This window comes from Phaenicophaeus curvirostris, chromosome 4 (genome assembly GCF_032191515.1).
Source record: "Phaenicophaeus curvirostris isolate KB17595 chromosome 4, BPBGC_Pcur_1.0, whole genome shotgun sequence".
Lineage (NCBI taxonomy): Eukaryota > Metazoa > Chordata > Aves > Cuculiformes > Cuculidae > Phaenicophaeus > Phaenicophaeus curvirostris.
The window spans coordinates 49658814-49685226 of NC_091395.1; the positions used below are offsets into that span (position 1 = coordinate 49658814).

Sequence of the window (26413 nt, forward strand, 5' to 3'; positions counted from 1 at the left end):
ACTAAAAAAAAATCCCCTCCCGGCTCAAACAAACCCAAGCGGCCACTGGCGCTCCCCGCCACACGCCGCCCCGAGGCGGGAAGCGCGCGCACGGGAAGCGCGGGAAACGCGCTCCCGCCCCCCCCCGCCCCCACTTCCCCACCCCCCCCGCCCCCACTTCCCCACCCCCGGCGCCGAGGCGGGCGCGCGGCGGGTGGGCGGGGCGCGCCCCGCGGCCGGATGTTGTTGTTGTTGTTCCTGCCCCGCCCCTCGCCCCCTCGCCGCCCCCCCGCCCCGCGGAGGGTGACGGGCGCTTCCTCGCCCGGAGCCGCCGCCGAAGCAGCCGCCGCCGCCGCCTTCGCCTCCTCGCCGCGGCTCAGCCGCTCGCCCCCCGCTCCCCACCCCGGCAGCGGGGAGTCCCCGCCGGTCCCCTCTCGCCGACCCCCGCGGCAGCGTCGCCTCGCTCTCTCTCGCTCTCGGCGCCCGCCTGGGCCCGGCCATGGCGGACTTTGACGAGATCTACGAGGAGGAGGAGGACGAGGAGCGGGCGCTGGAGGAGCAGCTCCTCAAGTATTCCCCGGACCCGGTGGTGGTGCGCGGCTCGGGCCATGTCACCGTGTAAGGGCCGCGCCGGGGCCTGCGCGGGCGGGGCGGGCGGCGGCGGAGGCCCGGGCGGCGGGGGGCGGGGGTCTGGGCCGCCCCCCCTCCTGCGGCGCCGCCGGGGGCTCCGCGGGCCCCGGGGTGCGCCTGGGGCTGGCGGCGGGCCGCAGGCTCTAGAGAGGCGCCGGGGAAGCGAGGCTGACGGGGTTGTGACTGGCAGGGGAACGTAAAGTGCTTGTCTAAAGCGGTGAGCTGTCAGGAAGCGAGGTGCCAGGCGCCCGTGTTCCTCCACAACAGGTATGTGCCAATGCGTGACCAGCTGGGCTGTCGCTTAGGTTTGTTTATGTATCTGGTACCCACTCCCATTTAACATGGAATCATAGAATCACCAGGTTGGAAAAGACCTACAGGATCATCGTGTCCAACCATTCCTATCAATCACTAAACCATGTCCTCAGCACCTCGTCCACCCATCCTTTAAACATCTCCAGGGAAGGTGACTCAACCACCTCCCTTGGCAGCCTCTGCCAGTGCCCAGTGACCCTTTCTGCAAAAAATTTTTTCCTAATGTCCAGCCTGAACCTCCCCTGGTGGAGCTTGAGGCCATTCCCTCTTGTCCTGTTCCCACCTGGGAAAAGAGGCCATCACCCTCCTCTCTACAACCTCCTTTCAGGTAGTTGTAGAGAGCAATAAGGTCTCCCCTTAGCTTCCTCTCCTCCAGGCTAAACATGTGGTCTTTCATATAGCTCTGAGGACTTCTAAGAAAGAAAAGGTGTCCGTGCATCACATCTTCACGTGTGAACTCATCTTCATTTGTCATTGATATGTATTGTTTCATTGTGTGTAACATAGGAGTGACTGTGAGTTCTGTTTTGTGAATGTTTGGTATCTCTGACGGTGATTTAGTGTAGTACTTCTCAGTGCTGTGACAGGTGAGGGTTTACTTCAGTCAGTTCTGTCAGGCTTGCTCTACTGAACTGTTGTGGTTGTCAGTTATGATGTACAATTTCAGACTGTAGTGTCAACCTAGAGACAAAACACAGCAGTGCAGACTTTTCTTAGTATCACTATTCAGCAGGACTAGACTTGAAATAGGAGGATAAAAGTCAAAGATACTGTGATATATTGCTCCCAGCCTTCTGAACTGTACTGATTTCAGATACTTTCCAGAAATCCGCAGTTAAATTTAGAGTGTTTTTGTGGCGCTTTGGTACATTCCTGCTTTAATATTTGTTTGATGTGAAGTAATACTAACAACAGTGCTGTTTGCTGTCTGGTTAAAAACAGGAAATAAGATGTCCTAGACTGAGAGAGGTTTGGAGAGCTGGAAGGACGTGAATGGGCAGGAGGCTGAGGAGGCCCTGTAGTGGAACGGAAGCGCATAGCTGAAGCGTTAAGTGTATGACTATTTATTAGGAGCAGAAGTTGTTACCATCTACTGACTTCTCTGAAAGCAAGCTGGCAGCATTAGGCTGTTTCTGGTACACAGATCAAAACAACAGTTAGATAGTTGTCTTATTGGCAAATGTGAAAGTATCAAGTGCTGAAAAGGAGGCACAGAGTTGTTTCTTCTCCAATACTGGAAATTAAGTTGTGTGAGACAAGATCAAGTCCCGTTACTGGAATTGTGAGGAAGCTTACATAGCATGTCTGTGACTAGTAATGGTGTTGTGGCTGAAGAAGGATAATTGCCTCATTAATTGTTCATTAATGGTCACTAGCTTGTTATTACTTTAAAATCTTCCGGAAAAACATTATTTTAGATTTTGGATGAGCAATGAAATAGGAACAAAATCAGGCAGTTGGTCTTCATCTACTTTCTTTGTTACATCAGGTGGGAACAGTTCATTGAAGACCATCAGCTACTTTTACCTTTTTACAGCCTATAACTTTTTTTGTCATTGATTGAGAAGCTTATTATTAAAAGTTAGATCACTGCTAGAACATTCACTTAGTGGCTTTAAAGAATTGGTCAAGTCCTACATACATAATTCACTTGTCTTGCCTGGTGTACAGGCATGGTTGCGTTTTGAAGGTCTGATGAAAAATATCAGCAGTTAAACAAATACTGGATTGATCTGTCCCTGGCTCTGCAGTTTAAAGAGTTGCTGACTGCTTCTACTGTGTATGTGTTTAAACAGAAGCTCTCTTTTCATAGTCTATTGTCATATTCTCCCTGATATTACATAGGAGTCATAATGTTGAGTTTGAAATATGTCATTTCCATGACTACAGATTAGTGTCAGAAAGACATTTACTATTACTCGATTTCATCCAACAGACAACAGAATTGTGAGAGACTCCTTTCTAAGCTGAGTAGTTAAGAACGATTAAAAGGAAGCAGGTAAATATTATCCAATATGAAGACCACATCTTTCTGGGACCTGGGGCTTTTGTTTAGCTCTAAAAGTTGTCATCTTAAGCTCCCTGTTTGGAGCATACTGGGTGCAATTCTAAAACTCCATTTTATTTTTAATGTGTTTTTTTAAGTACTGAGTTAAACTGTTTTCACACCAGCAGTTGAGATAGCTACGTAATCAGGAGTAATGTTTGTCCTGGTCTCTGATTGCTTGAGGTAATCTCTTCTGTGGGCAAGAAATCTGAAAGCTGAGAAAATACAGAACTTTATTTAGAACTTTATTGAAAGTCCAAGGTATTTCCTACTTGTTTCTAAAATCATATTAGGATCTAAAGAGAGGTACATGAGTCACAAAGAGAGTATTTGTGATAGGTGTCTGATTGTTTTTCTTGGTGACTGTTTTCCTGTGCCTTCTTGTTCCCAGCCATTTGAGACATGTGCCTTACATATGTCACACTGTATTAGCTAGTAAAGTTGAATTTACTAGTCTTGTGGTGCTGAAATGATGGAGAGCCATTATGATGTGCTAGTGAATGTCTTTCTGTGCTGTTTGTCTTCTTAGTGCATTGTGTGCTGATGCAAGATAACTGTTTGGAGGGAACACCCCCTCCCGCCCCCCAAATATATTTCCACACAACTCAATTTATTTACTATTAAACTTAAGTCTTCTTATGTATTTTTGAGCCTTACTCTTTTTCAAGGACATACAGGTGAAAATAGGGCTATGTGAGAATTATGGATGGAGAGTGTTAAGATTTCCAATATTGTAAGGGTCGTGAACATGTGGAACTAAGGAGCCTCTTTGACAGCAATGAAAAAAATGGTTTACTGTCGCTGTGAAAGGGAACAAAGAGGAAGTGGATAGCATGTGTCAGTTTTGTGTTGTAGGAAGATCGGAGCTTCAGGATGAGGGAAAGATTGCAGGTTGACTGTGTCTTATACTGTATACTATTATACTTCTAAGTTCCCACCTCTCACCATTTCTTTCTCCATTGTACACAAAGGACAGGAACTCAGCTGAGTCATATTCAAGAAATACTTTTTCAGGTTCCAAGACTGTTAAAGGAAGTACTCGTGCATGAGGTGAGAAGACATGATGTAGAATGGGAAGGACATAGAGCAAGCAGAGAAGAGTACGTGTCCCTGAAGATGGAGGATGGTACAGAAAAGATCTAGTGCTATATGAGGACAGTTGTCTGAGGCAATGTGTTTCCAAAATATTGATTTCCGATGTTTGATTTTTTGCTGCTTTTTTTTTGGTCAGTTGTCTTTTTGCTGTTGTATCTTAGTAGTGTTCTGTGGTGTTTCTATTCTTTTAATTTCTGAACTGCAGCATGCAGTCAAGAGTAATAATACTGACATTATATAATGAATTGCCAAAGATTTTAATGCGTGGAGTCTCCCTTTTTTACTACCTGCGTATGGTAACAAAACTGTAAGATGGAAAGCTCTGAATGATGTTGCTAGGTGACTGAGTTAGTGTTTATATTAGAGTTTCACTACCCCAAATGCATTGAACATTTCCACAAGCTGTGAGTATGGAGTCTGTCTCACTTGCTTATAACTTCTCCGAAGTGTAACTGTGTAGATCAGAGATTTCTGTGCCTCGCTCTGCCCCAGAATGTTTGTAAATTCAGATATCTAGAACTTTGCAAGTACTGTTGTCTTCAGGCATGGATTTTGTGATTGCCATGGATATTTGCTTGCGTTTGATGAAGCTGTCAACATTTGAATACTTTTGGATCATGGGTTCACGAAAAAAAGCCTTGTTTCTGTCCTACTAACTTACCAGACAAACTTCAGCAGGGCTAAATGAGACTGAGCAGGGCTTTCTATGCAATTATGCCTTTTTGTGGCTTAACTGAGAGCACAGAGACTTCTTTGTGCCTTTAACTTACATTCTTATGCCTCTGAGTAAAGGGCTTCCCTCACATATATTTGGAGAGAGGGACAGCTGAAATACTGTCTTATCTCTTAGTCTGGGGGTAGGCTTTGTTTTAGTTCTTGAAATAAGAGTGGCTTTGGACTGAACTATCCTTGTACTTGGCCACTCCCCTATTGTTCAAATTTGTATTTATTTCCATTCATACTGAGTATCTTCTGGATATTGAAGCATCAAGTACGTGAAGGTCATTCTTTGAAGAGACATCTCTTTAGACATCGGTCTTTGGTGCTGATTTGATGAATTAATTATGTAGCAAAGTGGCATTGCCATTTAGTTTTGGGACATCTGATGGCAGCTTTGTATCTTGAAGTCCTTTTCCAGGCTTGTCTCCTTATGAAAGGGTTAGAGTCTGAGGGACTTTTTCAGGCTTTAGTTTCCACTTCAACCTACTGGCAATTTTAAGTAGCTTAACTGATAGGGCATGACACTTCTTTCTGACATTTACATGGTTTTTGCCTCAGCACTTGGTTTCACTCAAGATATTGGGGAAAGGGAGGATAGTCCTGTCAACAGAGCATTCAACTGGATAGTAGAGGTATGTTACCAGTAAGCGTGGGTTTTCTTTGTTCTGTGTGAAATGGTGAACTTCCCATATATTTCTCTGGTTAACAATTTTCATTTGTTACTTCACCGATTTTGAGGGATTTGTAGGAGCTGCAGAGCTATTATTCAAATGACAAATACTCAAATATGCTGGGTAACTTATGTGTAGGGTCTTTGTGGAAACCTTATTGCAGTCTTTCAATATATGGTGGAGGCTTATAGGAAAGATGGAGAAAGACTTTTTACCAGGCCTTGTAGTGACAGGACAAGGGACAATGATTTTCAACAGAAAGAGTGTAGACTGAGGTTGCATATAAAGAAGATATTTCTTACCAGTGCCTCACCATTCTCACTGTACAGGTGGCCCAGAGAAGTGGATGCTACATTGTTGGAAGTGTTCAAGGTCCAATTAGACAGGGCTTTCAGCAACGTGATCTAGCAACAGGGGCTTGGACTAGGTGATCTTTGACAGTCTTTCCAAATCATTCTGTGTTTCTGTGATTCTGCTGCCTGCAGTGAATGATAGGGAAATGACTTATTTACTTTTCCTCAAGGTGATATTTAAGAATCACCTACAGCATCAAATTCATAAGCTGCCTAGCTCAGCATCTGTTTGCAAACTGTGGCAACAGGCATTGCTACTTATGGGTTGTGTGCATGTCTGTCTGTTCCCAGTGTCTGTTCTCCTTTCTGACATCTCCAGTTGTGTTAGATGATGTGCACTTCAGCATAGTCTTTCCTTTAGTGTCTGTCAGGGTACTCATGTAGTGTAATCACGTATGCATAGTTTAGCTTTCCCAAGAAATCATCTCCTCTTATTTATCTATGCAGAAACTCATCTGCCACCTTATGTCCACTGGGTTTTCTGAGGTCTTTCCACCATTGGTACAGCACTTAATTGCTCATCTGAGTACTTGCACAAAGTTGTTTTCCATTGGCATCCAGATCATTCAGTTCAGTAAGAAAACATAAACGAACCCTGAGAAATGCTTAGCTGCTCAATAAACATACTGTCAAAGCAAATTAGGTCTTTAAATTCTTCAACTGAAAAGGCTCAGGTAAGATTTTGTGCACACTACTGAGCTGTGCGAGAGAGATCTTGCTGCCAATATTTAAGTCTTGAGCAGTTTAATTTCTGATTTATGGTGTTTTGTTGTATGCGGTAGTAAGACTCGTTTCGTTTACATTCTGAAGTTTATTAATGACAAATGAAATTTTACACTGCTCTTTACCAAATTAGTAGCCATACTGTTTTATTAATGGCTTTCTTAGATTGTATAGTTGCTATTAGAAGTTATATCCCAGACTGGGTGCCAGAGAATATTCACATTTTCTTTGATATTTATCCATTCCTGAACCCAACCAGCCAACTGTAAGATATAAACCATTTTTTTTAATAGACAGGGTGAAACTTCCGATCTTTAGATCTTCTGAAACCCAGAACTGTTAGTAACTTCATTCCATCTCAGACTCTTTCATAGCTTTACATTTGCAATTGGTATGTTTCTTTCAAATTAGTTATCATTTAAATAATGTTTTGTTAGGTAGTATTTTGTGTTCTGAAACTTACTGGTGTCCTCTTTTTTTTTGAATAAACAAGTTGGTACTGATTATACTTAGAGCACTTATTTTGCATGGCCTGAGCGGAATAGCACTGGATGAGCTTTTCTTCAGGACAGAACTGTACAGGTTGGTGGAGGGGGGAAAGGGTAGGAAGGGGTGGCAATTCAAACTGTAGCAATAATTTACTTCCTCTCCCCCCTTAAGTGCTTCTTCTCACTTTTCAAACTTGCTGTTATTGCTTATAAAGATTTTGCTGAGTTTGGAGAAGAGTCAATAGTATCAACAAAACTTTAAGAGACTGTAAGCAACGTGGATTTCAAACTGTACAGTGATGTACTCTTGTTTGTTAGGATAGTTTGAGGAATTACTTTTCATAGCAACTGTCTTTTCTTGAAATGAATACCTTTCCGATATGAACCCTGAGAGTGTTGTGAGGTGCTTGCAAATTGTGGCATTGATTTGAATTATTGATAATTACGATATGATCTTTATTTTGTTTTTGCAGGTTTGGACTAAGCAACAAATTTGAAGCAGAATTTCCTTCATCTTTAACTGGAAAGGCGAGTATCTGTATATAAGACTTTGGAATTAGAGTTGTTTTTATTACAAAAACAAGGGTTGGAGCTGCAGTCCATTCTAAAGGAAATAAAGCGCAGTGTTGTGGTGCTAGTTTTTTTTTTCTTTTCTTTTCTCCCTTGTAGGTTGCACCTGAAGAATTTAAAGCCAGCATCAGTCGAGTTAACAGTTGTCTTAAGAAGAACCTTCCAGTTAATGTACGATGGCTACTTTGTGGATGCCTTTGCTGCTGCTGCACTTTAGGTTGTAGTATGTGGCCAGTTATCTGCCTCAGTAAAAGAGTAAGTTGAACTATTCTTATGATTTTTGATAGCTGTAATTGTACAGGGTTTGTTTTCATTCTGTTTATATCTTCCCCACCATTAAAACCTGTATGGTAGCACTTAAATCAGTTTGATTTCATACATTTTGTATTGTCTGTCATACTAGTTAAAGTTACAACAGACATCAGTTGGAATTTTGAACTTATAACTCAGTAATGGTGGTATAGCTGAATGGCTCTGCAAGAGTCATGTACTGTACAGCACCTATTATTATTGAATTAACTTTCAATGTGCTGCCTTAAAAGCTACACCTTCTCTGTGGTACACTGTTTGGGATTATCAGAATTTGGCAATTTGTTTTGAGGAGCGTCAGATTAAACTGTGACCCAGATAGGCATGCCTTTGTTTAAAAAGGCAGGTTTTTAGGGAACAATAATTGATTTTTCATTTTGAAAATTTCCTCCCAAATATTATTTACATTAATAACTAGAAAGTAGTGGTTTGTCTGTGTGCATTTGGCACTTAGTGTATTTTTCACAATGGAAGCTCATTGCATGTGCCTGTTTTTCACGTCCCTTTCCTCGGTGCAGTATATTAGGCTACCATCCCATCTCTTCTCTTTTCATGTGTGTAAAAATTGGCTTTGGTTAGTCCTATTTTGCTACTTTGCAAGAAGTCTCCATGCCTCTCCATCTTCTCCTATTAGTACTGTTCATCTTTCCGTTTTATGGCAAGGCCTTTGTGTCTTCTAACTACTAAAGGAGAAAGCTTCTGGTGCTCTTCAGCTTGGCCTGTTTTTCTTATATAATGTGGTGTTGTAGCAGGAAATGGTAGCAGAATGTAGCATAGTAGGGGCTGATGCCACAAGCCATCATCTTCTATATTAAGGCCATTTAATCTATTATCAGAAGTCACAAATAATCAACTTCTTGTATGTTGTTAAACAAAGCCAGAAAAAAAGTCAAGGGCATGTAGCCTCTGGGGCCAGAAAACAGAGTTTGAGGTTCTGTGTGGGAACCTGGTGAAGCAACAGTTGAAGAAGTAAGTTTGTGTGGGTTAGGAGTTAAGGTAAGCTCCCTTCCAAAAGCTGAGATCTGAATAAAAAGTACATGGATACTCTGTTCAGAGGAGGCTGGAAAGAGGTTGGTGGTGTGGCTGCTTCTGGAATATACGGACTATATAAATACAGAGGAGTCACAGGAAGAGAATGAACAGCAGGGGCAAGGACAGAAACCTGGAGCTGAAGTTCTGGAAGTCATTCTGGAGGTATGGCCCAAACTGTCAGTAAATGTTTCATTTTTCCTGTTAAAGCTGGTAGGAGGAGACATTTAAAGACCTTCACACCTTCTCCTGCACTTAACATTGGGTGAGTTATGCTCAGGCTTTAGTGAAAGGTGGAGCATTAGTGAAATGGAGGTTAGGACACAGCTGCCTAAGCACAGTATCTCGTGTACAGTGGCACTAGACAGTGATGGCACTTAATACCTGTGTTTAGGCAGTATGTCAATCTGGAGACTTCAGATCTCGTGACAACATCGTCTGTCCATGTCAGCAGCTCAGCAAATGGATGCCTGCTTAGAGAGTTGTCTGTCAGACAGAGAACGCAGAACTTGGTGTGTGCTTGACATCTAGAGAGTATGATACAGAGAATAATTAATTAGCTTGTATTCTTAAAGACAAGCTAAAAGAGACAAGAATGCTTTGCCAAACTATGACTCTTAATCCTGGACCTGGATGAGAGAGACTTTTTCTGGTAGGGGAAGGAAAGCTGTGGACTATTTTCAAGGACATTTTTGCAAATTCCGGTACAGGAAACAAGACAAAGAATTTGTAATTATTCGCTAGTCAGGGCTACTACTTGTAGAAAAGCAGTGAAAAGTTACTGCCACTTGAGTTGCTTCTATAGGTGTGGGTGGATTCAACTTTAGTTCTTGGTAGACTTAGATCAGGAAAGTACAAAGTGATTTTGATCCTTTAAGTCCATGTTACCTGGAATTATATGTTTTGTACCATTTAGGATCTCAGTACTGAATTGCATTTTCAAGCTTGTGGGGTTTGTCTTTTATGCAGGACTTTCCACCAGTTTATGTCCAAGTGCTATGACAAGTGTGGGAAACAAATTGTATCTGTTTTCCTGGAAGTGGGGAAGTGAGAGGCAGTGCATGATTTGAATTACCTGGAGCTGCTCAGCAAATTGACAACGCTTGTAAATACAGCCTGATTTATCTAGGTTCCAATCTGTAATTTGCTCAATAGATTCCATCAGAACTATGGCAAGAGGCACTTTCATGTTCTTCCACTGAAAAAAAAAAAGTTATTTCCCTAGACTATTTTGGTTTGCTGCTACTGCCACAAACTAGTGTTCTGCTGACATGTAGCATACTAATATATTCAATGTGAAGTAATCACTTTGAACTCTGATATTGCTAGTGTCTGACTTTACTTTGTCTTAGAAGAGGGTTGTGCTGATCAAATGATCTTCCGTGCTTTGACTTCTTCAGATCAGCTTTCGCTGGCCAGCCCTGGATATAGTCACAACAGCCAGGATTCACTTCTTGAGAAAACAAGGTTCCAGGATGACATTTGCCTGTTTCTTCCCTTCAACTTTTAGATACCCACAGACGCACAAATTGCAAAATAGTTATAACAAATGAACAATAAATAAAAGGTTGCTTATTTTACAGTACCTACACTTGTCTGAGAAGTGTTGCCCAGAGAACTTTGTTAATTTGGCCCTGTCTCAAGTGATTCCGAGTGAGAGGACAGTTACTTAGAACTGGCCTGTAGTACATCCTTTGCTGCAGCGCTCACAAAAGACTCCTAAGACCATATAACTAGAAAGTATGATTTCTGGAAGTAGGACGGGAGTGTTCCTATGTAGAACTGAAATTTGTATAGAACATGTTTTAATTGCACAATAAAAATATACCAGCCTTCATCTTTGCCCTATTCTGCTGAAATAAGATTAACGAATGTTTTATTGAATTGCATACACAGTAAGCTTATTCTCAAGTTAAGGATTTCATTAAATGAAACAACAACTTTGACTATACAATTGCTTATTTTCAATACTTGCTTAGGGATATGATTTAGTGGTGGACAGGTACGGCTGGGCTTGATGATCTTAAAGATCTTTTCCAACCTAGCGATTCTATGAATGCAGAAGAGTAATTTTTCTCAGAATGATCAGTTAAGCCTGTTTTAATGAGGCTGAATCAATCTACCGTGCTCTTTACAACTTCCAAAGTATTGATTAAATTAAATATGTGGTGGAGGAGCTATAATGAATTTTCTTACATACAGTAGTCTTGCTTGTTACTGGATGACACTGATGTTAAAATACATTAGCTCAGTTTATTGAAGCTATGAATACATTACATTTATTTTCAAAACTGAAGGAAATATGTATTTCCTCCTCTGCTTAATGTCAGGGACTTGGCAGTGGAGATACTCTAATACTGTAATGTTTTTCCAAGCAGTTCCTCAAGCCAATTACGTAAAAATGAAACTGGCTCAGTTTTGGCATCTGTGTTGTGACAATTTAATTGTAATTCTGTTTGTAAGGATCTTTAAAATTATAGTATATGCAGTATGTTTATCCTAACCAGAACACATGTTGTCTACAGTAGCTCTAGTCCGTTTAGTAGAACTTAATTAACATAGGGCTTGTATGTGTCAAATATGTATTCATGACCAAAATTAAAATACATTCAGGGGTACTGAAAAACATTTTTTTTTTAATATTAGCTATAAATGAAAACTTTAAATGAGTTGGAAGATTCTGACCTGATATATTTTTCATTTAAAATTATTCACTATATATTTGGTCAGAAGAGTCACTAATTCCTCCATGTACTGAACTTGAAGTGGCAAAGCTTGTAGAGCACAATAAATAAGATATCATCATGTGCATAGCTTTGTGATTATTAATTTATTTTCTATCTTTGAAATCAGATTTTATTTCCTTTACAGCACCCTGTAAAGGTTTATCAGCCTTTCATGTGTTTTCCTACATGATAGAGTGATGAGTTGGTGCATAACACGGTGTGGGAGCAGGTAGTTCTGCTGAGTCTTTTTAGTCTGGAAAGTAATAAGGTTGGCTTGAAGAATACTTACAAATGTAAGTAAATCACAAAATATTAGTTTGTTTCTTTATAGGTTAATTTTAAGTCCTTTAGTATTTAAAAAATATGCATTCCAAAGTTAAATTTGTAATTTCATGTATTCATAATAATAGGTTTTAGATTAGTCTTAAATGCAGAATATACCTTTGGTTTCTGTAAGGAATATTTAAAATGCTTTTTTACCTTTAATTGCATTTGTAATTAGAAAGATATCACTGAACATTCGATATTAATAAAAATAACACATGTAGGATTAACATTTCTGTATTGTAATGTCTTTTACTTTGTGATGGCCAAGGTATATAGACGGAGCCACACATTATGCAGTGGTTTGATTTTAATAATGCTTTTTGTATTGTTTTTTATGTCCAGTTTGACATGTTTCTGAAAAAAATAACCAAACTCACCACATGAGCTAGTTGAAATTCATATACAGCTATTTTGAAAGAGCATGCTAAAAAGGTTATAGCTAGTTGTCGGATTTGGAAATCGGGTTAAGAAGTGTCTTGTTTAGGATTCTGTCTTCAGCAACTTGTAGATGATGTGAAAGATGGAGCGTATGCACATACTGTTGAGGAAAGAATGAAAATTATCTTAAATTCTTATGATGAAATAAATAGAAAGATCTTCACTGAACAACTTGCTAGACTCTTATACTATAGACCAAACATAAAGCTAGAATGGGTTGCTAGCAACTGTGACGTAATGATGCTTCTGTACCTCTTCTCTTACTTTTTCTCAAAGTAGTTATGCTCTGGGATGTATTCACTTTTTCGCTTTATTAAACAAACCAGGGTAAAACATTGTTTTCTGTGTAACTGGAACACTTTTGGTAACTCAAGCATATGTATAAATAGATTAACTTTGTATTTAACAACAACAAAGGTAGTTCAAGAAACATCACTGCTACTTTCTGCTTTCCTCTATATCAGCAGACAATGTGGTGGAAGATAACTACCCAGAAAGCAGTTGGTTTGATTTGATTTATTAAGCTTTAAATTCATCTCTCCGTGATGTACCAACCCAGGGTTGAGACGCATACAAATTAGGTCACTTTATGGATCATGTGAGGATATGGGGCAATACCCTCACAGTTGTGTCTTAGAATGAGAAGTTTTCTGAGGTCAACTTGTTGTCAGTTCTTCTGCTCCAGAATTCTGCTGATTATATTTTTCTTTGCCTGATCAGGAGCTTTGATCTGTGCTTTGGTCTGTGTTTACTTTCTTTTCAGAATCATCTGTAAGGTAAGACAAGATGCAGCAACAGTAATCCTGTTGGACAAGGCCATCAAGATCTTACAGAAAGCACCAGAATGTTATGTTTATTTCCAGTTAGTCTTCAATCTGTGTGGTGTGGGTTTCACTGAATTTCTTGCATAGGCACTGCAGTGGTTTCTGAGATGAGCACCCTTACGATAGTCTCTAGTAGGAAACATCCTAACTCCTGTTAGGAAAAATAATGCAAGATACGCCTATGTGGTTGAGTCTAGGATGTCAGGATCTGAAATCAACTCAGGTTTCACCTTTGTCATTGTTGCCCTTCACAGATGAGTATTCCTCAGTAAGATGGGAATCTTGCAACTTTACAGTTTATAAAGGATGTATTTGTGATACAGTATTCAAGGCAGGGACTTTCTCAGCACAGATACGTAATTCAGTTATGCAAGTTCCAAGTACAGCTTGGGCATTTTCGTGGCACAAATATGGGAAACAAAATTGACCTGAGAATGTGCTGGTGTGTTGAAACTAAACTTGTGTGACTCCTTTAGAAGATAACTTTTTATTTAATTGTTTGTGCTGAAAACACTGCAATTTTGTAGTCAGGTAAATTTTTGGTGAAAGAACAGAAATTCCTGCTTCCATCACTTCTCTCTTTGAACAGAGATAGTGTAGTTCAGACGTCACATAGGGATCCTTCACCTTTCTTTGGCAGGGTGTGCTACAAATTCTGGCTATATGAGCATCAACAAAAATCTGCTTAAATTGATCTCATTGAAGATTTGAGCATAAAGTGTATTCTTCAGGGTAATATTCAAAATTTGTTAAATTATGAGGGCTTGGTTTTTTGATTGTGGTAAAGTTTTATAAAGCGTATTGGAAAGTGTCCACATAACATTTATTGGACTAATGTTGCGCTACATTTACATATATTTTGGAGTTTTCATATGAGAAGTCAAAAGATAAAATGCATGTTTGCATGTGAGATTTTTCTGTTGTTCCCAGAAAACTGAATAAATTGATAATGGAGCATTGTGTTGTTACCCTCCACGTTGTTTCTCCACTTAAATAAAGACAAAGGGAGGTGCTCAAATTAGCACTGTTTTGGGACTCACTTACGATCCTTTTGTTTAACATGGTACCAGTCATACACTGATTTACAACAGGAGTTATGGGGGCTTTGGCCCATAGTACAGTTTAGCACAGCAGGTCATGCAGTGCAAGAAGGGGGGCCTGTGGCTGCACAGCCTCCTATTCAAATCATAACTGCATCTGGAATTGAAAGATAACTTCACTAGGCACTGCAAAGGCATAACAGAAAGGTCTTGCAATTGGTAATACAGGTAATGCACAGGTATTCAATACTGCCTTGTTTCTGCATGGAAAGTTCGTATTTAGTCGTCTTGTTTTTTGTATTCCATGTTTAAGGGCAAAACTTTATTTTACTTAATTGGGAGCAGTAAGCATTGGTGAAAATGTATTCTGAGTTGGGCTTTTTTTAGTAGTCTGATTTTTCAAAAGACACTGTCAAACATGAATGTCTTTAAAGAATCAATTATTTCACAGGAATGTTTCATTTAACATTGCATCTAGACTGTTGATTGAAGAGTTGTATTTAACAAAATTATGTAGATAACATTGAAGACTGCTTTTTTCATGGAGTGTGTTACAAAACATACTTTCTCATCATCGCTATGCTAAAAAGCACTTGGATTGCAGTTTTGGCTTTGCTCAAATATTGGATTGGGTTTTTTAAGCAAAAAAATTTTAAAAGCTGGATAGTATTAAATCTTCCTAATAAGCAAGTCTCTCTTCCACTTAATTTGTGCTTTTGTTGTGGCTAACAAATAATTTGCTGTATGGGTTTTTCTGTACACCATTGATAGAATATATAAACTTGTCATCCTAGTGTGCTGGAAATGCTACACTCAAATGAAGTGTTCCTTTCTGGTTTTGTATATCCTCACCTGCTCCTCACTGTAAATCATTGAGATGTCAAGAGCAGTGATTAATTAAGCTGCACGTGCAAGTGCTTTTTTTCACCTGTCAAGTAGGAAGAAAACTTACTATAGTGAATTGTGTGATGCTGTTTAATTAATTTCTTTTTATTCCAGGTTCTGGGGTTTGCAGGAATATTTTACAGTCTAATATTCATTAACATGTCTGTATTGGTAATATGGCATGATTTGGGAGCTATGACTATTCCAAATTGTACTACAGGAAGGATTGTATTTAAGGCTCTGGGAACATAAATAATTGTGGTTTCCAGGCTGCATGTGTTTTTATCTCACGCTAGTCAAATGACTTTAAACTGGCTTCTTGTTTAAACAAACCAATTAATGGAACATAACTACCTATCAATTTCTTATTTATGTGTATGTATTGTAATATGTATGTAATTTTTTTTGAATTTGAAAAGCTTGGATGTTTTTCACACTCTTTGGGGCAAACAATGAAATTAAATTGTATAGTGATCTTAATCTATTATTAAAAGGTCCTGGAAAGGAAGATTACAAGGTAGATTCAGGTTTTGAATCGGTTTTGCCATTGGTTTAGCAGCGGGTGGGCAGGCAGATGCCTGCTCAGAGTAGAACCTATTGCCATTTTTCACCATTGATAGAGTAGCCTTTCAGAGTCAATGAGCTCTGTCAATGTGAGCTTGTCAAGGCTACAACTTCATAGACCTGAGAGGCGGTTTGAGAGGTCAGCCCTTTTCAGGTTTGCTGTGATGCAAATGAACTTTAATGCTTAAACAACTATTGGAATTTTTATGTCTGCTCCTTGTTCTTTTTTCTTCACAAAGTCATTGACGAGACATTCAGTGCTTTTTAAATTGGAAGTTGCATTGTGCTAAAGACCTAGTACAGATTTACGGAGGGCTGAAAGCAGTTAGATCATGTTCTTTTCATGGTGCGATTAGAATCAAATCGATTTCCCTACAGCCTTCAGCATTCAGATGGCAATTTTAACAAAGCTTGGGGGCTAGACAAGGGACAAAACGACTGAACTGAATGTTAATTACGCTCTGCAGCCTTATTTTCTTTTGATTTGGAGCTGACTGGCAACTAAATTAACAAAAGTGTGACCATAACTGCTGCCCTATTTTCATTTAAAAGGAGAGCAGACTCTAAAAGGCTATCTTTACAAAGAAACAAGTGAGGTCTACTGATTATTGTTAAAGGGCACTGTCTTTAAAAACATAATAATAACAATAACTCCCAAAATACTCAATTCCCAACTGATGTGATAAGCTGGTCATTGGCACATCCACCTTCTGATAATTCCTTGACTTGTGCTTTTCAAAATTAAATATAATAAAAGTTAAGTGTAATGATTGCTCATAGACAGTAGTGATCTAATTTTTAGTCATGTGACCGCAGGATATGCTTAGATATGTTTTCCCCACAACTGCTTCAGTATTAAACTGTAAAGAAGCTGATGTTTGAAAACCAAGATGTTACTATTTGGTGTGAGATTAATAATTTGCTATCTAATTTTTATTTTACTCAGACATTCTTGTTTCAGCATGTAGTTTGAATTGTTAAGGTTCATTTACAGTAGTTGTGGTAATAACAGCAAGATGCTTTCTTATCCTTCCCCCTCACCCCTCTCTGCCTTGTAAGGAAGCTGCAGCTGCACTAAGTTCTATTTGATCCTTGTCATTGCTCCGTCCTTTTGCACCTGCAGCTCTGTTGGTCTCATCTTAACACCTGGCACCATGAATTATCCTCTTTTTATTCATAGTCAGTAGCAAATCCCATTTAGAGCTAAGCAGTATATATTCTGGCAGTCAAATGACCATAAATGTCAGAATGTATTTCTCAAATGTAAATGTAACTGAATAATTATATTCAGAATGCTGTGAAGCTTTATAGCACGGAATATCCTTTAATACTAGCATGTATAATCTTAAAAAGCTATGCAGAACAGCTTTCAGGATTCTCTATCTGAAGTGTCAACCGTGGACAACATGGGCAGTAAAATTTTGCTTCAGAATCCCAAATACTGGGTTTGCTTTTCATACAAATCCCAGATTTAGTAATATTAATTTGTGCAATTTACTTTCTGTAATATTATTTTCTGCACTTGGTTTTTGGTCTCCAAAATCTGGATATGAAAGTAACAGAATTATTTGTTTTCTTGTTTAGAGCATTGTGCTTGAACTACAGCATTGCAAAATAATTTGCAACATTTGTCAGTTTAGATGACCAGCTTCTAAGAAGTAGTGCATTTAAACCACAGATACTGGAGGAGCAGTGTCCCTGCTTTTATACTTAAATCACTTCAGATTTTCTGTGATTAATTGCTATGAGAATCAGAAAGCATATGTACAAACAGTTTTTGTTCCAAAATGGTTGAAGATAGGTATTTGGGTGTCATAAAAAGTTGTTTCTGTTCTAGTTATTATTTAATACCAGAGAAGTTTTGGTAGTTCTACAGACCACCCTGTACTCAGTCACTGTCCTGTACCTCTCTCCTTTTCACACAAAAGCAGCTGCAAAACAAAGTTTTTCTAAAACCAGTCAAGAGTAAAATTCTTTCTCATTTGTCTTCCAGACACGAAGATCGATTGAGAAGTTATTAGAATGGGAAAACAATAGGTTATACCACAAGGTGAGTGCCGCAGGGAGCAGCTTCGTACTGTTGGAGTTTGAATTGCACAGTATGGAAACAGATGCTTTTGTTGAACGAAAAATATGAAAGGTGGACAAATGGGCTAGTCTGTGTGCTGCAATAAAATACAGCTCATTTTTCTTCTTTTTCTTTCCTCCTTGTCTAGCTGTGCTTGCATTGGAGACTAAGCAAAAGGAAATGTGAAACGAATAACATGATGGAATATGTAAGTTAAAGGGCTGTTTTGTGAGTTTCTCTATTAAATGATCATTTATTTTGCTTCTGATCTTATTCTTTTCATGATTATTAATCAGTAAAGGTGTCAGAAGCTTAATCGCCTGAGTGCAAGGATTTTCTACGGTTCACAGATGCATGGTTTCATGTGCAGGACTGATTTATAAAGTTATGAATGACTTGAAAACAAGGCTTCACTGTGTTCTGAAAAATAATAAATTAATTGCCAAGATAAAATAGCTTGAACATGTGCTGATGGAGTGTGAAATTTTAGATGCTGTATAAAGAATAACCACAACTTTGGTTACGCAGTAAGTCAGATATGGGTGTTTTATATAATGCTAATCGAGTCTAAAAGTATGGAAGAAGACCTTTCAGCTAAACTGTTGGAGCTTACGAAACATTTAGCCTTTTTAAATTTTAACTGCCCCTTACCTCAACTCTTTTGAAAGTATCTTTATCTCCAATTGGTGTCACTGAAATATTTTTAAGGCAGTCTCTGGAGTTTTAACTTACTTCAGTCTTTGGCTGAGACTCCTAAGCCTTTCCTATACACATACAGTGAGAAGTTACATGTGATTTGAAATGAATTATGTCCAGTGTGGGATTTCAGTTTGTGTAGTTTGCAACCTCCTCACTCTTTTTCAGTGTTATTTTTATTTCCATTTTCAAAATGTCTTGGAGGTACAAAGAATAGGAAGAAATTAAGCTGCTAAAATGTAAGGAACATTAGAATTTGTGTAATTTCTATTAATTTTTTAGGAAGTAGGGGATAAGAAGGGTTAACTTTTTAAAAATAAAGATTAGCCTCTGAGAAGTATCTGCTGTATTAGTTTTAACTTATCTGTGATCTTTCATTACATGGTATTTAGTTTCATTTTTCAAATAATAAACAATCATGCACATAAATTTAAGTGATTAAATAGTTGGAAATTATATTAAAATAATATTTTTCTTTTAGTCTTCCCCTTTCTCCTTGTTCTACATTAGATCTTATTCCTAACCTGAAGCATAAGATCTTTAAAATGCATTTTTTACAGAATGACTCTAGTCAGTTCACTGAATAAGTAAACGTTTTGTAACATCTACTCTACAAAATTTTTTGGTTTAGATGTATGAAGTGAGAATGAAAATGGAATAAAGCAGATTTCAGAAAGTAGACTTGAGCTTCACCTAAGTGAAGGATTTTTGTATTTCACTGAACATACTGGTTTTCTACAGGAAAACATTGTCATATCCAGTGTTTTGCAGATTCAATTGGAAAAAAAATACGTAAAATGCTAGTTTGCAAATGCTTACACTTACAGCTGAACATTCATTCTATTAAATACAACTTAAAATCAGTTGACCTGTTCACATGAATAAAATGTAAGCACAGGTATGTGGGTTTACAGGACAGAGATTTTATTTTCAATTTGTGCGATGTCTTATATATTATTTCTGGATATATTTAATGAGAATTTTTTTCCGAACTTTCTACCACTTTCTTATTTTCAGTGAATTCATTTCCCTAATCTCTGAAAACTGCCATTAATGTTGTGTTTATTTCATTTTAAATAAACACTTATCCTCATTTTGTTTCAAACAGGTGATTTAAATTAGAATCTTGCACCAAAAACTTGGGCTTTGCCAACCTTAGGGTCTAAATCCACTGTTGTAGATGTTAAATTAACTTAATAGTTAAATAAATTAAACAAAGATGAGGTAGTCTTACACCTTTGGCATAAGTACAGCATTTCAGCTTTACTTCTTGCTTCCTTTTTGAAACCTTGCCTGAATACCAGAAGCCCTGGTGTCTCTGAAGCATTCAGTGGTTGACTCATGTCAATGATCAGTGGATTTTGAGTAGCTTGTGTAATTTCTGAAAATAACTCTCTTCTGAATATTTCCAAAAATAAACACATACATCCAATTTTGATATCAATTTTCATTAGTGTTTGCCATAGAAATAAAATCACTTACTTTTTTTCTGATGTTCAGTAAACTGTCAGAGATGGAAGTGTTTAAGCAAGCAAGTTGTGTTTTCATTTATAATCAAAACCATTTAGAAATTCTTTAACTTCTTAGAAAGGCAAGCTCCCCTTAGAAGTAAATAAAGTCCTTAGCTGTATTACCAGATGCATTTATTTGTTTATGAACATAATGATGCTGCTGTATTATGACTGTCTCTCTGAAGAAAGAAAATGCACAAGTGAACGTTTTCTTTAAGCTTTCTATTTAAAGTAAGATAAATAATTGCATTTTGTTCTGGAGCAAAACACATAGTTTAAATTTGAATTGGGACAATAAGAATAATCATGCAAAAGCGTTAGTCAAGTTTCGTGTTAGCTACTTGTTAGATAGGGAACTTTGCAAAGGTTGATACAATTTTCTGTACAAGTTTTCAACCATAAATTTGATTTAGAATCTTGTATTACATGGAAACAATTTTGAAGTGAATTTCATATTTTTTTCCTAATAAAGTAAATTAATTATGTCAAAGAATAAGCATGTGGTAGCTCATTTCGTTTGTTTAAATGTGTTAAGTATTGGTAGGCGAACTTTTCTAATTGAATTAGATTATTTGAGTTTTGTTTTTCTAGCCCCAAACGATTATATCAAACATGACTTTTTCTAATTGTCTCCTAACTAAGAAAAGCACTGTGATCTTTGGATGAAAAAGATAATAGGATTGCTGCCATCTTCCATTTAATATATCTTTGTTTTCTTTTTATACAGGTCATCCTTATAGAATTTTTACCAAAGACACCGATTTTTCGACCAGATTAGCATTTGATTTATTTATAGAGACTTATTCAAGTATGTTGTCTTTCCGATGGTGCCTTGCTTGGTGCTCTCCTGGTGGTGACATAGCATTGGTTCTACAGAATCTTGTGGTGTTTTCATTCTTTGTTTGGTTGGTTTTTTTTTTTTTTCTTGTTCCATTTTGTTAGTTTTGGTTCTTTTTTTTAATAAGAGCATGTTCTAAGTGCATTTGGTCAAACTTTGCGAAGTCATTTCATGCAAATGTTAACTACTACTTAAGTTATTGTTACTTTTACTACTTCTGTTTATTAATGTATTTTGATTTTTCAAAGAGTCTTCTTTACGTGTGCGCGTGTGTGTACATATATATTACTATAAATACACAGCTGAAAATGGTATACATGTGAGCAGGTATTTTTTTATCCCAAAATGACACGACTGATTGACATCGTGCAAATCCTTTTAATCATTCATTTACATGGTGAAGTACCTTCTAAGATCTTCCTAAACTGTTGTCAGTGACTAGTCAATTGCAAATATTTTTATTTCTTTTTGAGATATTGGCTAGCCCCCTCCAGCAAAAGGAGATAAAGTTCTTTTTGGAACACAAATGCCATTGCATTAGTAGCAATCTCTGCTTTTCCTGAGGAAGTCCTGTCAGCTGGTTCTGAAAAGGTTCTAATTAAAAGGTTTTAAAAAAAAAAAGGCAGCAAAATCAATTTATTTTACTAAGACTACAAGAGTTGGTCAGAGAATTGCATGCATCTGGTTAGTAGAACTCAAGATCACGAAGGATATATTAATATTTCAGTTAATAATCTTGATGTTATAATTCAGGCTAATGCCATACATCAGCTTTATTCCTGTTGTTTACCAGATCATGTACACAGAGGTGCAGAAAGGCTTGTTTTACTAAACTTACTGTCCAAGAGGACCTTTCAGGGTTTTATCTGTTTTGTTGTAAAGCCACGTAAGCAGAAAAAAGTCATTGAAGAAAGCTCGAACAGTTCATTTCCAGATGCAAATGCAACTGCTGTGTATTAAAAATAATCAAAGCAAGGTACACTGGGCAACAGCATAAGTTTAAATGTCTTAGTTATTTATTGCACCCTTGCTTCTTCTCATTTTTGTTTACAAAGCTTATTTTCTGCACAAGTATAAAACTTTTTTTAACTGGATATATGATGTATTCTTGGGTCAGGCCAGTTGTATTTAATTTCTTCTACTTTTATCTTATTTGTACATATCTTCACACATAGGGTTTTTTTAATTGCAACTCAATCATATTTTTAAATTTGCTTTAGGTATCTAAAAATACTGTACATGAACATTAATATAAGTTAAGAATATGTTCCTTGTACAGTTGTGGTAGCAAGCAATAATGTGAATATATGAAAAAAACAGATATGCTCTGCTTAATATTTGTATGAATGAAAAGTTGATACCACTACAAGAATAATCTTCTCTTTTTAATCTTTTAAATACAAGTTTTATTTCAAGGTAATATATTACAGGTACCTTGATGCTGTGAACTATTTTTCTATGTCTTCAAAATACTTATTCTCTGTAAAATATTCTCTAGTGAGTATTATGTTCTTTAATTGTTGACAGTGGGAGTGGTCTGGAAAGTTTTAAGTTTTCTTAAATCTAAGCCTTCTGTATCTGTTGCCTAAACTCATCCTTTGTTCAGCTTTTGTCTGTGGATTCCTGCTTTTTAGTTTGAAAATAGCTCAGCTATGATTTTCATGCAAGCCTACAAGTGTGTTTCTTTGACTTGATGAAATATGATTTTTTATTAACAAATTCTAGTTTTGTGCTGCCAGTCTGCTGGGTCCCACGATGGTTTCTCTCCAAAGTAACTGGTTCTAATTTCTCTAAATTTCAGCCTCTTGTGTAGTTCAAATCCAGGTCTGCAGCACTCCTCCTCTCACGCGAAGTATTAGTTAAAATCTCAGACAAGTTTCAGCCTGCGAGGGAGGTGGGAACCCTAACATTGGCGGCAGCTGAGGTTGTGGAGGTTCAGGATGCAGAGAAGAGGTTGGAGCAGAACAAAACTGATAACTGGTGTTAAATACTGATGACCAGAAATATCTGGTTTTTTTTTTTCAAGTGTCAGTTCTCAATAAAATTAATATTGAATCATAGACTTTATTACCAAAATTCTCAGTTAGCTGTATAGACAGGTTTGTTATGGATGCAGTTTTCCACCAGTAGATCATTAGTGTGGAAGGGTAAGTTGGACGTGGCTTGTGATGAGTTCATAGTAGCACCACTTTGAACACAAGCTATTCACATCAGTTTACTATCTAAACTTTCCATACTACATTCTGTGACAGCACAGCTACTGTGCCAGCAGCACCCACCCCTTCCTACAGTAAAGCTAATTTGAACATCATGTGTGTTGAAACTAGAGCAGTGAATATAGAGTGCGGCTTACAGGTTTACAAAGAGTATCTCATTAATAAAACTTCCACGTAAGTGGTAGTGCTGGTTAAGATCATGTCTATTTTTAGGTGCATCTGCACTTATCTTGGTTAGCAGGCTTTTCTGCATTCTAACTATGACTTTCTCTCTAGAAATTCTGATATAGGGGTTGAAAGTGAAGCTCAGCAAAACAAAATTTAAATCCCTTAGTGCAGAGGCCAGACTAATTGCTTCTTAAGGCATTTCTGATATTTTATTAAAACCATGTCTCTGAACTAAAATAAAACCAGGAAACTTGAGAAACCATCTATTTGTAGATGAGTTTTGCTTGAGTGTTACTCTCCTGATGAAGCAGTATACTATCCTAGTAAGAATGTTATAAAACATTTTCATACAATCATATTAAATTCATTAATTACAACGATAGAAGTTGAATATGGCAGGAAATTTAATCAACTATTTAATGCCCGCAGTAGTCATCAGGATTTTCCTTTGATGTTGTTTCTAAAATATTAAATCTATTCTTGCGTGCTAGTGAGAAGACATACACTACCTTTTCTTGTCCAGTTGGCAAAGGATGAAGTTGCAACAGTCGAGCAGGCCAGAAGCTGTTGTAGGACTTACAGTACATAGCTTACTCTTTGCTAAAATAAGTATTGCATCATAATAACTTGTCCGGCTTCTTACAACTCAGCAATTCCTACAAATAATTTTATCTTAAGTTTCCAATTCCCTTGAATAGTGAGAGGTAGGTACCCACTTGATATGAATCATTTAACAAATGATACTAATTACGTCTGTTTCACTTTTAGCCTGAAAAAACTAATTGCAAAGGCATCAATGACTCCCTGTGAAAACTAATTATTATTTTTAGGGATAGTGGCCTTTAGTGAATAAAGATTATTTTTCTTACTGTAATAGAATCAAATTAAATTAGTTTTAATCTTCTAGTGATAGGTAGAACTAAGTCTTGAGGGGAACAGCCTTCTGTCTGGCTCCATGTGAAGAACTCTGTAGAGCTCATCTGTCATTAAATAGTTATGATTTGAAGTTTATACTGGGCTTGGCAAACCCCACCAGAAATTAAAATATTTATGGAGATAGCTTACCGAAGTCAGTAATTTTTTTTTGTAATAGCTCAGTAAGTGTAATTCTAATAAACTATACATGTAAATCAAAAAATTCCCATGGCAAATGTAAAATTTCCCATAATACTCAAACTGAAGTAGAGTAGGCTGTAACTACTTTTTTACTGTACTTTGATTTAGGGATTGTAATTTACATCTATTTGTTAAACAATACATTTTGTGAATCTTAAGACTGGTGTTTAAATGCAATACTCTTGAGACACATGCTTACTTCAAAATCAGTTTTCTGTTTGTTTTTTTTTCTCTAAAAGTCATTATTTAGCCCTGAAAATTATAAGGGGGGTGTGTGCGTGTGTGCGCGCTTTAACATGCAATCTGTAACGGCTCAGAAGCCAGAAAGCAAAGGAAAAGAACTTGTCTTTATTCCCTTCTCCTCACACCCCCCCCCCAAGTTTTAATTTTAAATTGGTCCCCTTGTTTTGGGAGCTCTAGATTATGTTTTTTGAGCAGCTGGCAATAATGCAAATTGTCCACAAAAACCCCCCATTTGAATTCTGAACAATTTAAAGAGATCACATTAATTGAAGAGCAAAAGACTTGTTAAGCCAAGAAAATCCCTCATTCTTTTAAGTTCTCCCAGCACTGCTGTTGAGTAATTAAAAGAAGGATCGTGATGACCCTACATTAGGTAAAAATCCAGATGATTTTATGTAAAGGAAATGCTCAATTAGAGAGGTCTCTGAGCCCGTGTCTTGGATTCATTGTAGCGACTTATTAAGGGTAAGTGGCACTGGCTAGTTTTGTATCCACGAGGAAAATCCTTTATGTTGCTCTTCAGCAACCTTGCTTATGAAAATAAAGTGTTTTAGGAATAAGCTCTGTATTCATCACTGCTAATTTGCTGTAATTTCTGTGCTACTTTTACCTAAAGCCACATTGCATTTCCATCACAAACAGCTAAGTGTGCAATCATTATAATGCCTTTAATAGCCATATTGTAAGTAGAAATATTAACTTCTCAGGGACTAATAGGAAATATGAAAATGGAGTTAATGAGCTGAATGCCTATCTGCATGAAGGCTTGCTTTGCAAATGGCACCCTAGAAAACTTCTGATTGTAATATGCATGACCATTATGAATGTTAGCAGTATACAGCTATGTGAGCTCCCTTTAACCCTGTATTATTAGGCTGCTGAATGTCATATAGTATGTTGGATAAGGGTAAATTAAGTTGCTTTTTCTGATTTAGATAGAGTGATTATTTCACATGGTGCTACCTTCTTAATTCCTGTGTTTATTCTTTGTAAAGTTCTCTCCGTAGGCTGAGTGAATCAGGAAATACTGGTATGATGAGAAAACAGTATCATTCTTCTTAAGGAAGTGGAAAAATTTAATGGGGAGAAGTACTCTAGAGGCAAAAAAAATTACTGCTGAAAGCATCATGTACTTATTCTTCATTTGTTACAGATATCCTTTGAGTTATTTTATTGGTAACAGTATTCTGCAGTTCCTCAATTTTTGAACTTCATCTTTTTGCACAGTCAAAATGTTTCAATCAGCATGGGCTGAATTACAGACTGTTTTAAAAAGATCAATCCTTCAATGAAACATTGTATGTTGACACTTCTGTGCTGGTGTGTGTATCTCCACTACATGACACCTAAGTAATAACATGTTATACAAACTACATTTGATTTTTTTCATGGAATATATACGTTAAAAAATTCTTCTGTTTCATTCAGCTCATTAATATTTAATTAATATTTATATTAATGAAAAAATTATAAATTCTTGACTCCTCAGAATGCAACAGACCAATAGGAAAGATTTGGTGAGGCAAAAGATGAAACATAGGAATTAGGAGAAGCAACAACCAGAAGTTTGAATTTGGGGATTAGGTTTGTAATTCTCTGAGTGTGATGGAAAATAGTTTTGAACTGAATGAAATTATATTGAATAATGAAAGTTAAATAAAAGCTAGCAATACATTTCAGTATTATGTAGACTGTCTTAATTTCTATTGCACTTTTATTTTAACAAATGTGTAGTTAATTTATCTTCGTTATGCCCTAGTTGATAGACCATTCTGCTGTTATGCAGATTTTGAGGTAAGCTTTCTAAACTCAGCATCTCTTAGT

At 37.4% G+C, this 26413-nt stretch overlaps 1 protein-coding gene across 1 annotated transcript; it reads left to right on the forward strand.

Moving 5' to 3' along the window:
• Positions 1-274: 274 nt before the first annotated feature.
• Positions 275-26271, forward strand: CHIC2 (cysteine rich hydrophobic domain 2). The gene is made up of 6 exons (XM_069856030.1): positions 275-597; positions 7495-7549; positions 7691-7846; positions 17727-17783; positions 17950-18009; positions 20736-26271. Exons 1-6 carry the CDS (start codon positions 479-481, stop codon positions 20784-20786), a joined length of 498 nt encoding a protein of 165 aa, XP_069712131.1. The 5' UTR covers positions 275-478; the 3' UTR covers positions 20787-26271.
• Positions 26272-26413: the final 142 nt, after the last annotated feature.